Source organism: Vanellus vanellus, assembly GCF_965231255.1.
Source record: "Vanellus vanellus genome assembly, chromosome: 21".
NCBI classification, from domain to species: domain Eukaryota; kingdom Metazoa; phylum Chordata; class Aves; order Charadriiformes; family Charadriidae; genus Vanellus; species Vanellus vanellus.
Window position 1 is genome coordinate 6,871,351 of NC_138926.1, and position 11,819 is coordinate 6,883,169.

The following is an 11,819-nucleotide window of genomic DNA, read 5'->3' on the forward strand; positions in this document are numbered from 1 at the left end:
TTGCTCTTTTATGACGCTGTAAGCAATTCCCAGAGCTTCCTGAACAGCGAACAGTGCAAGACATGCAATTATTAGCATGCAGGAGAAAGATTTCCTTATCTAGCCCCTTGGAGAGATTCCAATACACTTCTGCATTTTTAAACCTCCTCCAAAAATGAGACATTTAGTCAGAAGTACAACTTCTGTTGTACTAACAGTTGATTTTTAAACTGATGTCTTAGGCCCAAATACTACGTAGAAAAGTCAAGGTTAGCTTATGGAACGAGAGGAATGGACACAAACCTCTCTGGAACTGTTTGTAGTCATTAACTAGTATATACTATTCTCACAGATATCAAGGTGCTGAAGCAGGCGGAACACCTGATGGTATCCAGAATCATTCTTCTGAATCCACAGTTCACAACACCTTCTCTGTATGGTAAAAACCTTAAGTCATTTTATTGACTACTGCCCCACCGACAGATCTGCACAAAATGATCTCAGAAGAGGCTTCTTTTTATGCCAACTACCTCCTTTTTGTCTGCTTAACAAAAAAGTACATAAGCCACATGATACCTGCACAAGTAACTTGCCTACAGCTGTGAATTAGCAGTGATGTAGTCCTTATAATAAAGCAAATTCTGGGCTTAGAGCACTTAAACAGGTAAATGTTGTATTCATTAGCTGGAAAACAAAATCCTGTCAATTCTGATGATATATGGAATTTGACGCTTTGATCGGAAGTCACTATTTATAGAGTTAAGGGCAGATAGAATTTTTTTTCTCATCAATAAAAATGCAGCGGTGACAAAGACAACTTTGTCAGGAAAAATTGAGAGGAGTATTCTGTAAACAGTCCAGTCTGTTCTAAGAGACTTCCATGTAATATTTGAGATATATGAAAAAGGAGAAAACTAGTGAATTGAATAATGTAAAGAGTTTTGGAAAGAATGATATTTTCTCTGCAACATTGACATCTTTGCCCAGAATTCAATGTTATGCTCCAAACAGCAGAATTATTCACCTGTTTCATCTTACTTGCCTACATAATTCCAACGTGTTAAATGTTTGCTCCAAAAAATAGGGTAAGAGATGGATTGTTTAGGAAAGTAATATTTCCATATTTGTTTACACAGGTGGTGACAAAACTAAGTGTATAAAGACCTCTTTTCTTCTTGGTCTTCTGAAAGATGTGAACGATGGGCTCCGAAGTCATGCAATGGCAGCTGGCCTACTAGAAACGCAAAGGCTGGACAAAAGTAAATCTCACCTCTGTTCTTTCTTATATGAATGTTAGAATTTCAGCGTAATGTGAAGATTTCTGTTTCAACATTCAGTTAGCTGTTGGTTGTGTTTATTGTAATAAGATTTTGCTGACAAATGTCATAAAGTTACTCTCCTCTTTGGAGGAAGTGCTCTACCAGTGAAGGAGAAAGACTCAGAACACAGAATCACCCCCGACTTCGCTGCTGATGTGCTCTGAGGCACACATAAGTAACATCACTTTTCTAGGCCTTAGTTATTGGAAATTTCAGTAGGAAGAGTGAAGTTTTGGGCATTGCTTAAGGGTATCGAGCGCTTCACAACTTTTAAAAGAATTCATAATCAGAAGGGCTTCATTTTATATTGAACAATAATATTATATCATGAGGTGAGAAATGCAGTGTATTATACACTTCTATTGCAGTGTTACTTCTTGGATGACCAAAAGAAACTAGAGACCAATTAGTCTAATGAAACGCTACTGTTCTTGCAGAAACAGCAAATACTTCTCAGGATATACAGGATGCCTTGATGACTCAAGAAGAAATAACAGTAGTTGATCCTGCAACCCTGTCTACAAGAGAGTTTGTCATATATCAGTATGGCATCTCCATCCTACAGTTTCTCAGATTTCACATTGATGTAAGTTTTTAAGATACTGATACTTAATAATCAGTGCTTCCAAAAGAAGCTAGTTAACAAAAAATTCTTCAGCCAACAGGCTGCAAAGCGTCTACCAATTATAAGGTAAGATCAGGTAGAGGATGACCAGTGTGCAAACATCAGGAATTCTATTTATGTTCTCTCCACAATGGTGTAGGACTGTCTTGAAGTCAAACCTCTGTCCCACAAGATCCACAGTCAGGTCTTATATTTGTTGTGGCAACTTTCTTGAGCACATCACTTAATTCTTGCATTACCTAATCCCTACATACTGCATAATATTGTGATAAAACATATTTCCTTTCTAATATGGAGCAAGGGCTCTCTCATTTTCTTTGTACCGTTCTTAACACACTACGGCTTTAGTATAGGTAAACTCTCCAGGGTCTTTCATAACAGTATCAAATAAATAATAATAAAAATCATGGTGACTAAAGCCAGAGCTCCAGGGCTGGAGTACACTTTCATTTACTTCATTAGAAAACTGGCAAGATGAACTACTATGATTTGTTAGGGTTTTTTTCAAACAGGCTCCATTTTCAAGGGGTATTTGTTAGCTCTGTGTACCCTCTGCAAATCAAAGCTGACATTTAAATGAACTTATATTCCATTAATCCCTCTTATTTTGCAGATCTGATGTGCATACGCACTTTTTACAGAAGCATTTTTCCTTCTCTTTGCAGGGTCCAGAAATTAACCTGTGTGTTGCCTCCAGCATACCTTTTAGTAATGCCACAGGCAATGCCTTCAGAAACTCTTTCTTTTATCAGGTTTGTCAACTTCACATCTAACCAACCTATGCAATACTTTCATATCCATTAAGTTCCAAGACTAGGAAGTAAAATGCAAAAATGTTTCATACTTTTCAAGTCATAGTATGCTTGACGCTTTCTAGGAAAAAATATTGATATAAGAAATCCTCAAATGGTAATGGCATGCTCCAGATATATCAGAACACAAACTTAACAGAGCACTCTAGGATACTGAGTTTAAATACATGTCTAATGTGAGGGTCCTACCCAAAGTATGTCTATTAAATCAGCTCTGATTACTGTTTCTCACGTCCAACTTCTACCACTTCCATTTCTACCAAATTCTCTGTAGGTCAGCTTTATAGAAGCCAGCAGCGTATCAGCATTTTACTTGATGTAATTAAATTACAGAATCTGGATATTTAGTATTATTTATTTCTAAAACTCTGATGTTGAGAGAGAAGTTTTCTAAGATTCGTGTTATATAGATCTAAAACTGACTCAAAACAGAGAATGCAAGAGAGCTTTAGATTCACATCATAGAGTATTAGGTGAAGTCTTATGACAATGGTGCTGTCTTGTGTATCTCAATATTACCCAGCACTCTAATGTGAATCTTTTAATTTCCCTAACATTGAGGCAAATCATCAGAAGAGTTGCATCAGCTGAGCTGACTACTGCTGTGCCCTTGTCTCAGCTCTAGATATTCTTTCTTTCTTTCTCAGAATTCAAAGAACAAACTATTCGTTCTAAGGGATTGCCTGAGTTCTGTAGGAAGTTTCCTTCTCCTCCTCGTGCACTGCTTAGCTCATATCACTGCTGCTGACTTCAACCACGATGCCAATCCACTCTTTCTGAAGCTTTTTTATCAGGTAGATCAATAAGTTCCAACTGTAATTACATTATAGCAATGATCGTAAAAAAAAAAAATAATCCATTTTAAGAGGGGAGGGTTTAACACCTTTGTACAACTTCCTATAATAAAAATCAAAAGAAGAGATGAAATAAGATAGTTAACCATTACCCAAACTGCCACAGTGGCTTTTCACAGAAAGATTAATATTCAACATTCAAAGACCACTGCTTCACCTCGGGTGAAGGCAGCGAGACAGCAGAAAAATCCACTGTATCATGTCTTAACATCCTGCCTGCATACAAACAACACTAACTCAGAAATACCTGTTTGTTATACTGACAGCTAAGGAGAGAAAACCAGACAACTACATTGTAAGCATCAGCTGGCCAGTATATGAGAGAATCAAGCAGAGAATGCTCTTTCATAATTGTAGTCCTGACTCAAAGAACATAGTTATACCAGACGTGGATTTATTGAGAACAAAAAATGGAACTGCAGTGTTCTTCCCATAACACCCTGAAACGATGCGATCCTTTCCATTCAACCTTCAATAAAGTGCACTTTTGTATTGCAGGAGATGCCCATTATCATCCCATTTTCCCCAAAGGTATTCCTAATGTACACACAGTGATTTTAGTCCTCTACTGAAATCTACCCCTTATGAACGATACGGGCTGCCAGCATTGTCTAGAAACCAACGTAACACAGATATACCAAACAGGATTCCCCTCTGCATGGCACCATGTTCTCACCCTAATCCTGTTTTTAACAGCTGCATACTAACCACATTATGCAGTATATTTGTAGTCTGTGTCAAATCCCCATGAAACAAATGAAGGTTTTTTCAGATGAAAGAGGTTTCCAGAAGGGAAAATCTGTTTTGATACCCTACTGTTGTTTGATCCAACTTCCCCCCCTCCCCAGCCCTTATTAATATCTCTATTCAGCGGTTAGCTGTAGGGAATTGTGTCCAACTGCTTCCAGGTTTTCAAAACATTTTTTTTTTCTAGGCTCTAAAGGCTTGTCTTAGTGAAACATTCTCTCTCAGACTCCAGCTGTCAGCAGTTCTTCAGGGTGATAAATCTTATGGGATAAGCCAGATGTTACTAAAGGAAGAACCATTCTTCAAGGAAGAAATAAACCTCATCTCCCAACTTTTTGAGGTGAAAGTGAAAAGCCTCACAGATATGGAAGCCTTTGAGAAGGTAATAAAGATCCTGAGACCCGGTCTGGTTGAAAGCTCACCATCCCTATTTTCTTACAAAATGGCAATTTAAACTGGCATATAGATACCTGCCTCTCAAAATCGTTGCTTGGTAAGGTCAGGCTCCTGTGGGATGTCAGTAGAAGCTCTATACATCATTTAAACTCTTGAGCTTACAGGAACTCCTACTGTACTGGAAAGGCACAACGCTGGCTTTCTGCAAAGAGATGTTCATAAGCCATGTAGCCAAAAACCTGTTCAGCCATTCCTTGAGTACTCAGATCTAGGATTAACCATACCATCTGCACAATGATGGTAAAACTATTGTGACTGAAACTAGAGCTGGTGAAGAGAAGGGCCGTTTGTACCATCAGAAACATGTGTATGCTTAAATATCCTCAGGGATTTGGATAAGCACAATCAGTTTGAGCTATTTGCATATAAGCCACCCCAGGTGGGATCCAGAAGGGAGACTGCTGCTATCTAAGGGGACCTCAACAAGGTGGAGAAATGGGCTGACAGCAGTCTCAAAGTTCAACAAGGGGAAGTACGAAGTCCTGCACCTGAGAAGGAACAACCCCGTGTATCAATAAATGCCAGAGGCCAGCCAGCTGGAAAGCAGATTTGCAGGAAAGGATCTGAGGGTCTGGTGGACGCAAAGTTGAGTGTGAGCCAACAATGGGCCCTTGCTGAAAACGTGACTAGTGGTATCCTGGGCTGCATTAGGCAAACTACCCCCAGTGAGGTGATCCTTCTTTTTTTGACTTTACTCAGCACTGGTGAAGTCGCACCTAGAGTACTGTGTCCAGCGCTGGGCTCCCTAGTACAAAAGAAAAATGGACATACTGGAGGGAGTCCAACAAAGTGCCACAAAGATCATTAAGGGACTAGAGCATCTTCCCTATGAGGAAAGGCTGAGAGAGCTGGGATTGTTTAAACTCGAGAAAACTCAGGGGGAATCCTATCAATGTATACAAAAATCTGCAGGGCGAGTGTAAAGAAGATGGAGCTATGCTCTTTTCAGTAGTCCCCACTGACAGGACAAGAGGCAATGGACACAAACTGAAACACAGGACATTCAGTCTGAATGCTCTTTTTTTACTGTGTGGGTGAGTACACACTGGACCAGGTTGCCGAGCCGCACTCCACAGAGACATTCAAAAGCCATCTGGACATGGTCCTGGGCAACAGACTTTAGGCAGGTCTGCTTAAGCAGGAGGGTTGGACAAAATAACCTCCAGAAGTGTCTCCACCCTCAACCGTTCTGTGGGAGAGCGTAGCCCATTTTAACTGCAGTGCTAAGAAACATTTTGCTTGCTTTAGTATTTTAAGAGCACACGTCCTGAAGAGACAAGTGTGCAAGGGTTGAAGTGAGGTCCCATATCTTCAGCTGTAGATATCCAAATTAACTGAGTTCAAATGTAAGAGCTACACAAGCAGCTGTCATTTTCATCTGAAAAAAAAACTCATATCAGGAAAAACTATTTTGTTTCATGCAAATAATTAAGCATAAAAGAGCAGTACCACAAAAAATATAGTTAAAGAGTCCATAAAAAGGCTTTTAAAATTCATGCTTATCTGCTTTCTCCACTTCGGTGCTTATTGCATAACACATGAAGAACAATCTCTTGCTCCAGATGAAATTTGAGGAACCACTAAATGACAAGTTGCTTTTGAAGAAAAAAAAACGTTTCCTTCATGCCTCGAGCAGCCATGAAAAGGGCAGCTTTGGATGGAGGACATGGTAAGAATGATTTCACAAGAGGTATTATTAACTGTTCTATCAGACAGCAACAACTGAACAATTGGGTGGGGGGGGGTGTGATACAAAGCAAGTCATGAATTATGACCTCACTTTATACTACAAAGCCAATGTCCGTAACCTTCTCTATCTAGGCATGTTGTATAAAGGACAGATCAGACTTGATGCCAGGTTACGTCACAGAAAGACTGATTCCTTCTCTGTACGCTACCATCACTTTCTCAGTAACAAAGAAGTTAAGTTCCAGTGAATTTTATCTTTCTGGTTTGCTCTGGTGAAAAGTTTACAGATATAACTTTTAACAGTGGCATTTCTACTGTCTGATTTTAAGCATTCCTTTCCATTTTCTTAGCTTTGAAGAAGAAACCTGCGCTTGCCTGTCCCCTTCAGAACTTGAGGATAGAGTGGATGTATTAACTGAAGAGCTAGTGGATATCATTGAGGATGAACACCAGTTTGTAAACAGTAAAGGCAATGAAGACCTGCTTTTTCACTACCTTGAAATAATTAGTTTGGAGAAAGACTGTTTGGTAAAACAAATAGATGCATTAGAAGATAAAATAGCCCTAGGCAGAAAATTGTAAATGGTACTCAGAAGAAGACTTGGTGGTTTGGTTCTAACTTGGTCCTCTGCATTTGCCCTGAGGCTTTAAGGCAAAGCAAATCTTGTACTTTTGTTTTTATTGTAGTGTATTTTTCCCATTCATACTAAAGGCTCATTAAATTAGGAGTGAAAGCAATGCAGTAATTTAAGTCACAAGACTTTAGCCTAAGTGACTGACATTTCTGGCTATATCCAAGTGGTGAAGAGACAAACATTGTTGCAAAAGCTCAGGCTCAGAGTTTCCAGGAACAGAAGCAAAATAGATTATTTTTTTTTTTTTTTAAACTAACGTATCACTCCATTACATGTTCGGAAGCCTCTGCAGACATCAGCTGATAGTTATGCTTTTCTCCTGACTTTGAGACAGTGAAAGCCGTAGATATAGTGAACCCAAGTAACTGTATCTACACAATTACACATTAAGAACAAGAGGTATTATCTCCACCACTGAAAGCAACTTGCCCAGCCCAGACAACCTTTATTTGTTCTGAAGTCACCATATTTCAGCTGCTCTGTAGTACCGCCTACACAGTTATGCAGGTCCTGCACTGGCAAAGACTTGCCCTGCTCTTAAGCCAAGATAGACAATCTTTCCTCCTCCCAAAATCAAGAGCCAAACACTGAAACACACAAAACATTATTCACTCGTCAATGAAATCTCACATCTTCTCTGCGCACCACAACCTCTGGTTTAGGTAAAAAGCAAATAGGAAAAGAGCAGAGTCACTTAAGAACCTTCCTTCCCTGCCAGTACAAGAATTCACTGAGGCACAGGACAACATTCAGATTATTTCATGAGTTGCTGAATACCCTCAACGCTCATGTTGCTACCTCATTATATATGAAACATTCAACACTGAGAAGTGGTTGGATTATTATAACTTCACAAATTATGTATTCATTCCATTCTCTCAGAACTGCCAAATCAATTGTTCACACCTTCACCCCATACACACGTGCTTATTTTGATCTTGCTAGGAAAAAAAACTACTACCAATTACAAGAAAGGGATTAAGCTGCTAGAGTGCAAGTCCTATTATCAAAGCTGCAAGAATTAGTTGGAAACACTGCTTCTGACTTACAGTAATGAAGAAGCCTCTCCTCATATCTTACTTAGTCAGTTTAATCACAACCCCACAGATTGCAATATTCACATATAAAAAACAGACTTTAAAATGGAGCCTTCTAACAAGGAAGTTATCTCTAGTTATAGGAAATGTAGGATTTTTACATTTTCCATGTGATCTACCAAACCCTGTTAATACCAACTTCATTGCAAAATTCCTGTGCAAAAGTACATGTTACTGGTGTGGGTTTGTTCTGAAGAAATAGGGACCAAGTCACTGTGAAGCCTTACCGAGACATAACTGTGAGAATAGTTGACTACAGCCCTTGGCCTCCTTCCAATTATTCCCATCCACATCATATTCGAAAGATAAGCTAGGGTACAGTTTATTAAGCAACTATAGGTTGACACAGCAAGTGTTAGCTAAAATCTCACATTAGGTGTGAAAAGCTAAAATCTATACTACAGATTTAATTCTTTTTCTGTGGATTCACTTTTACAAGTAGGCCACCAGTCTTGGACAGGCACCTAGTTGTTCGCTTTTACAGGACAAACAGCTCTTCAAGGCTATTTATTAGCAGTTTTTTCCCCCCATCATTGCTTATTAGGTAATAATAGTAGGACTGCAACAAGCAGAAGTGGCAGCAGTAAGTGATAGCCATAGGCATTTTACATGAGCTATTAAGTTTTGATGAACTTGTTTGTTTAGCATTTTGATGAGATTAACCAGCAAGACAGAAGCTATTGACATCACTTCTGTAACCCTTATGCCCCACAGTTTAATAAGCAGGCTATGATGGAGTAGGTGACGCATAGTCAGTAGGAAGATAGACTGAAAGTCAACAGAACAAAGTTATGTTGATTCTGATTGTTTGAGACCACATTTTTGACTCAGTACTGGAAATAATATCCCAGAGCAGTTTTGAAGCCCAGTAGTATTCCAGTGAGTCCATTTCCACCAAAAGAGGAGTCTCCATCTGTCTGAAGTTCTGGGCTAGCTGGAAGACAGTTTGACTGAAGTTGCCCAGAGCTATGAGAAAACCTTCCTATGGGCCACAGTATTGCAAACTGCTAGGCTAGACATCCTTAGAGATAATAGTTCCATCATTCTACAGGGTGATGTGTTATCTTACAGCTGTAGAAAACTACACTACCACATATTCACCCCTCTCCTGCCCATGAGGCTGTGTTCTTCTGACAGGTTGACTATATTCTAGAGGCAAAAGTCTATCTGAAGCCCCAAGGCAGTCTTTCACAGCTGCATATACTAAAGCTTCACTCAAGGGGGAGCATGGAGGCGATTGTGCTCATCATGTGTTTTGATCACAATGCAGCTGCCCTTGCTACCTTAGCCAGAAAGAAGCAGGCTATCACTCAAAGCAACTTGGAGGATGTTTTTATCTTCCTTGACTGGCTTGTGTTTTCACCAAAAAGCTTTTAACTCCCTTCAGGGCACCGATAGCAGATCAGACAGCTTTTAAAAAAAAAAAAAAACATGAGTAGATTTATTGATATATGCATTTGCTTTTTAACTTACAAGTAGAGTCGCACATTAATTTTCAATCTTATGTTAACATTAATAAAACATTTAAAAGGTTATATAATAAAACCCCAAAGTTTCAGATGTACAAAGACAGACATAGGGATTAGACAATAAGCACTCTCTGGTTTTATGAAACTTCGTAGTGCCAGCCTTCATCTCATCCCATAGCTCAGTGTTTCAACAGCCTATAACAGGTGCAGCCACAGATCTACCGCTTGGTATTGATCCAGTGGTATCTATCAACACGCGGTCCTGTGAAAGCAGCTATTGGCCTGTAGACTTTGTAACCCCTGTGCTGGGCATAGTATGAGCCATCAGTCATATAGGTCTTCCTATGAAGATACTGAGACCAGGGTTGTATGGGTGCCTTGCAGTAGTCATTGAACTAAACAGCAAGAAATAAGATAACATTAAAATGTGTTTGGGAAAGAGGGGAGATAAGTCCGGCCATCAGGTGTTTTGCATTCCTTCATGAGGGAACCCAGAGAGCAAATGATAGCTCTTACCAAAAGTCACATGCCATTTCCACATGCTTACCTGGTAGACACTGTTGGGATTGCTGACAGTAGGGATAGCTTTCGGCTCCTTGTTGAAGCTCTCCTCATCTGAAGAGGTGCCAGAATGATAGTCTAGTGCTGCTCTGTCAACAGCATAGCTGATCTGCTGAGGAAGCTCTGGGTTCTCAACTCCTTCAAAGTGTGCAATTGTGAAGGGCCGGTTCTTCTCACCATACCTGAAAGTGACTGCATTTGTATAATGCAGCTATGCACTAGCAGTATGGACATCTGTTCGTAGTTAGCTGATGCTAGTATGCATACCCTTGCACACCCTCAGACAAAGAGTCTCTAGTAACAGGCTTGGAGTTGATCAAGTTTGTACAGGGGGGCACTTGACATGTTAGTCACAGCTTCTCAACTCACCTGCAGCATACCTCAAATGGATCAACCCATAGTGTCATCTCTTTTGGCAAACCAAGCTTATTAAAGTCCACATTACTCTCCACACAAGCTTGCTCCAGCAGTGGATCTCTTGTCTGATGTTTGTTTATCCTTATACATCTAGGTAAGAATAGAGTGCAGGTGGATTTAAGATTTCACTGCAAGTTTTGCTCCTAAAGAAGTACACTCAAGTTCACTATTTATTTTCTCAACACATTTAGCCTGTTGATGCAAGTTCTCACTTATAGCCCCAACCAGCAAGTTAGCCTAACCAGCTGGTTTATAAACCCAAGCAAGCTTTTTGTTGTTGTTTTAAACACATAATGCAGCAACTCGCTTAATGGGCAATTCTTAAGGGAATTAAAAGCAATTACAACAATTCCACATGTAAATTCTGCATTCAAGAAGTCAGAGGGCTACTTAGGACATCTTGCACATATAGTCTTAAAATTCCCACCTCAGCTCTCTAGTCATACCTACACAGCCAGATGCTATGAAACCATTTTCAAAATACATGCATCTCTACCAGTTAATAACACTTCTTTCCTTAAGGGAAACTTAAGGGATAGCTAAGTAGTTCTTTCAATTGTGTCATTTGTTTCCAATTTAAGGGCTCCAGGCAGTGAAAGGGTACTCACTGCATCTTGAGTGTCATGCAAAGGCTCCATTCCCCCTCCCTTTTTACTGAGGGTCCTCTTACCTGAAGGCTTGTCCTCTGGATGGGTTGTCCAAGTACCAGTGATTCTTATACTTCTCAAACAGTATTGTTGTCAGCTTAGCTGCAAATTTCTCAATTTTATGCTTGCTCAGCTTGTCTTCTCTTTTCACTAGCCTTGTGATGAAGAAGACTGTGGCAGCAATTTCATCTTTCATCTTAAATTGAAGCACACAGAGTGCTTTAGCTGTTGAATAGTCATCAGTAGTGATGAGACACTACACTAGAGAGATTTAATAACATTAAGGTACTATCAGGTTCCAAGAACAGATACTGCAAAACCTGCATAAGCCAAGACAGATAGAGCCTGGATAAGCCAAATTACCAAACAACTGATAAGTTCAGTTCTGGGTAGTGAAACCAATTTAATGCATTTCAAGAAGACGCTCAGACCAAGCAAATTATTAGAGTATGAAAAAAAGAGTTTGAGACAGAACTCCTTATCATTTACATATTACTGTCAACAAGCACCAG

At 39.6% G+C, this 11,819-nt stretch overlaps 1 protein-coding gene and 2 long non-coding RNA genes across 3 annotated transcripts; 2 read left to right on the forward strand and 1 right to left on the reverse strand.

Moving 5' to 3' along the window:
* The first annotated feature begins 1,221 nt into the window (after positions 1 to 1,221).
* LOC309680243 lies at positions 1,222 to 2,675 on the forward strand. The gene is made up of 3 exons (XR_014269913.1): positions 1,222 to 1,238; positions 1,736 to 1,884; positions 2,589 to 2,675. It is a non-coding gene; the product is annotated as an uncharacterized lncRNA (long non-coding RNA).
* A 3,677-nt stretch (positions 2,676 to 6,352) lies between these two features.
* Positions 6,353 to 7,294, forward strand: LOC309680277. The gene is made up of 3 exons (XR_014269915.1): positions 6,353 to 6,461; positions 6,614 to 6,714; positions 6,832 to 7,294. It is a non-coding gene; the product is annotated as an uncharacterized lncRNA (long non-coding RNA).
* Positions 7,295 to 9,699: 2,405 nt separating this feature from the next.
* BTG4 (BTG anti-proliferation factor 4) lies at positions 9,700 to 11,530 on the reverse strand. The gene is made up of 4 exons (XM_082493838.1): positions 11,331 to 11,530; positions 10,613 to 10,750; positions 10,230 to 10,425; positions 9,700 to 10,077 (listed from the first exon to the last, which is right to left on the reverse strand). The coding sequence occupies exons 1-4, from the start codon at positions 11,501 to 11,503 to the stop codon at positions 9,901 to 9,903; spliced, it is 684 nt and encodes a 227-aa protein (XP_082349964.1). The 5' UTR covers positions 11,504 to 11,530; the 3' UTR covers positions 9,700 to 9,900.
* Positions 11,531 to 11,819: the final 289 nt, after the last annotated feature.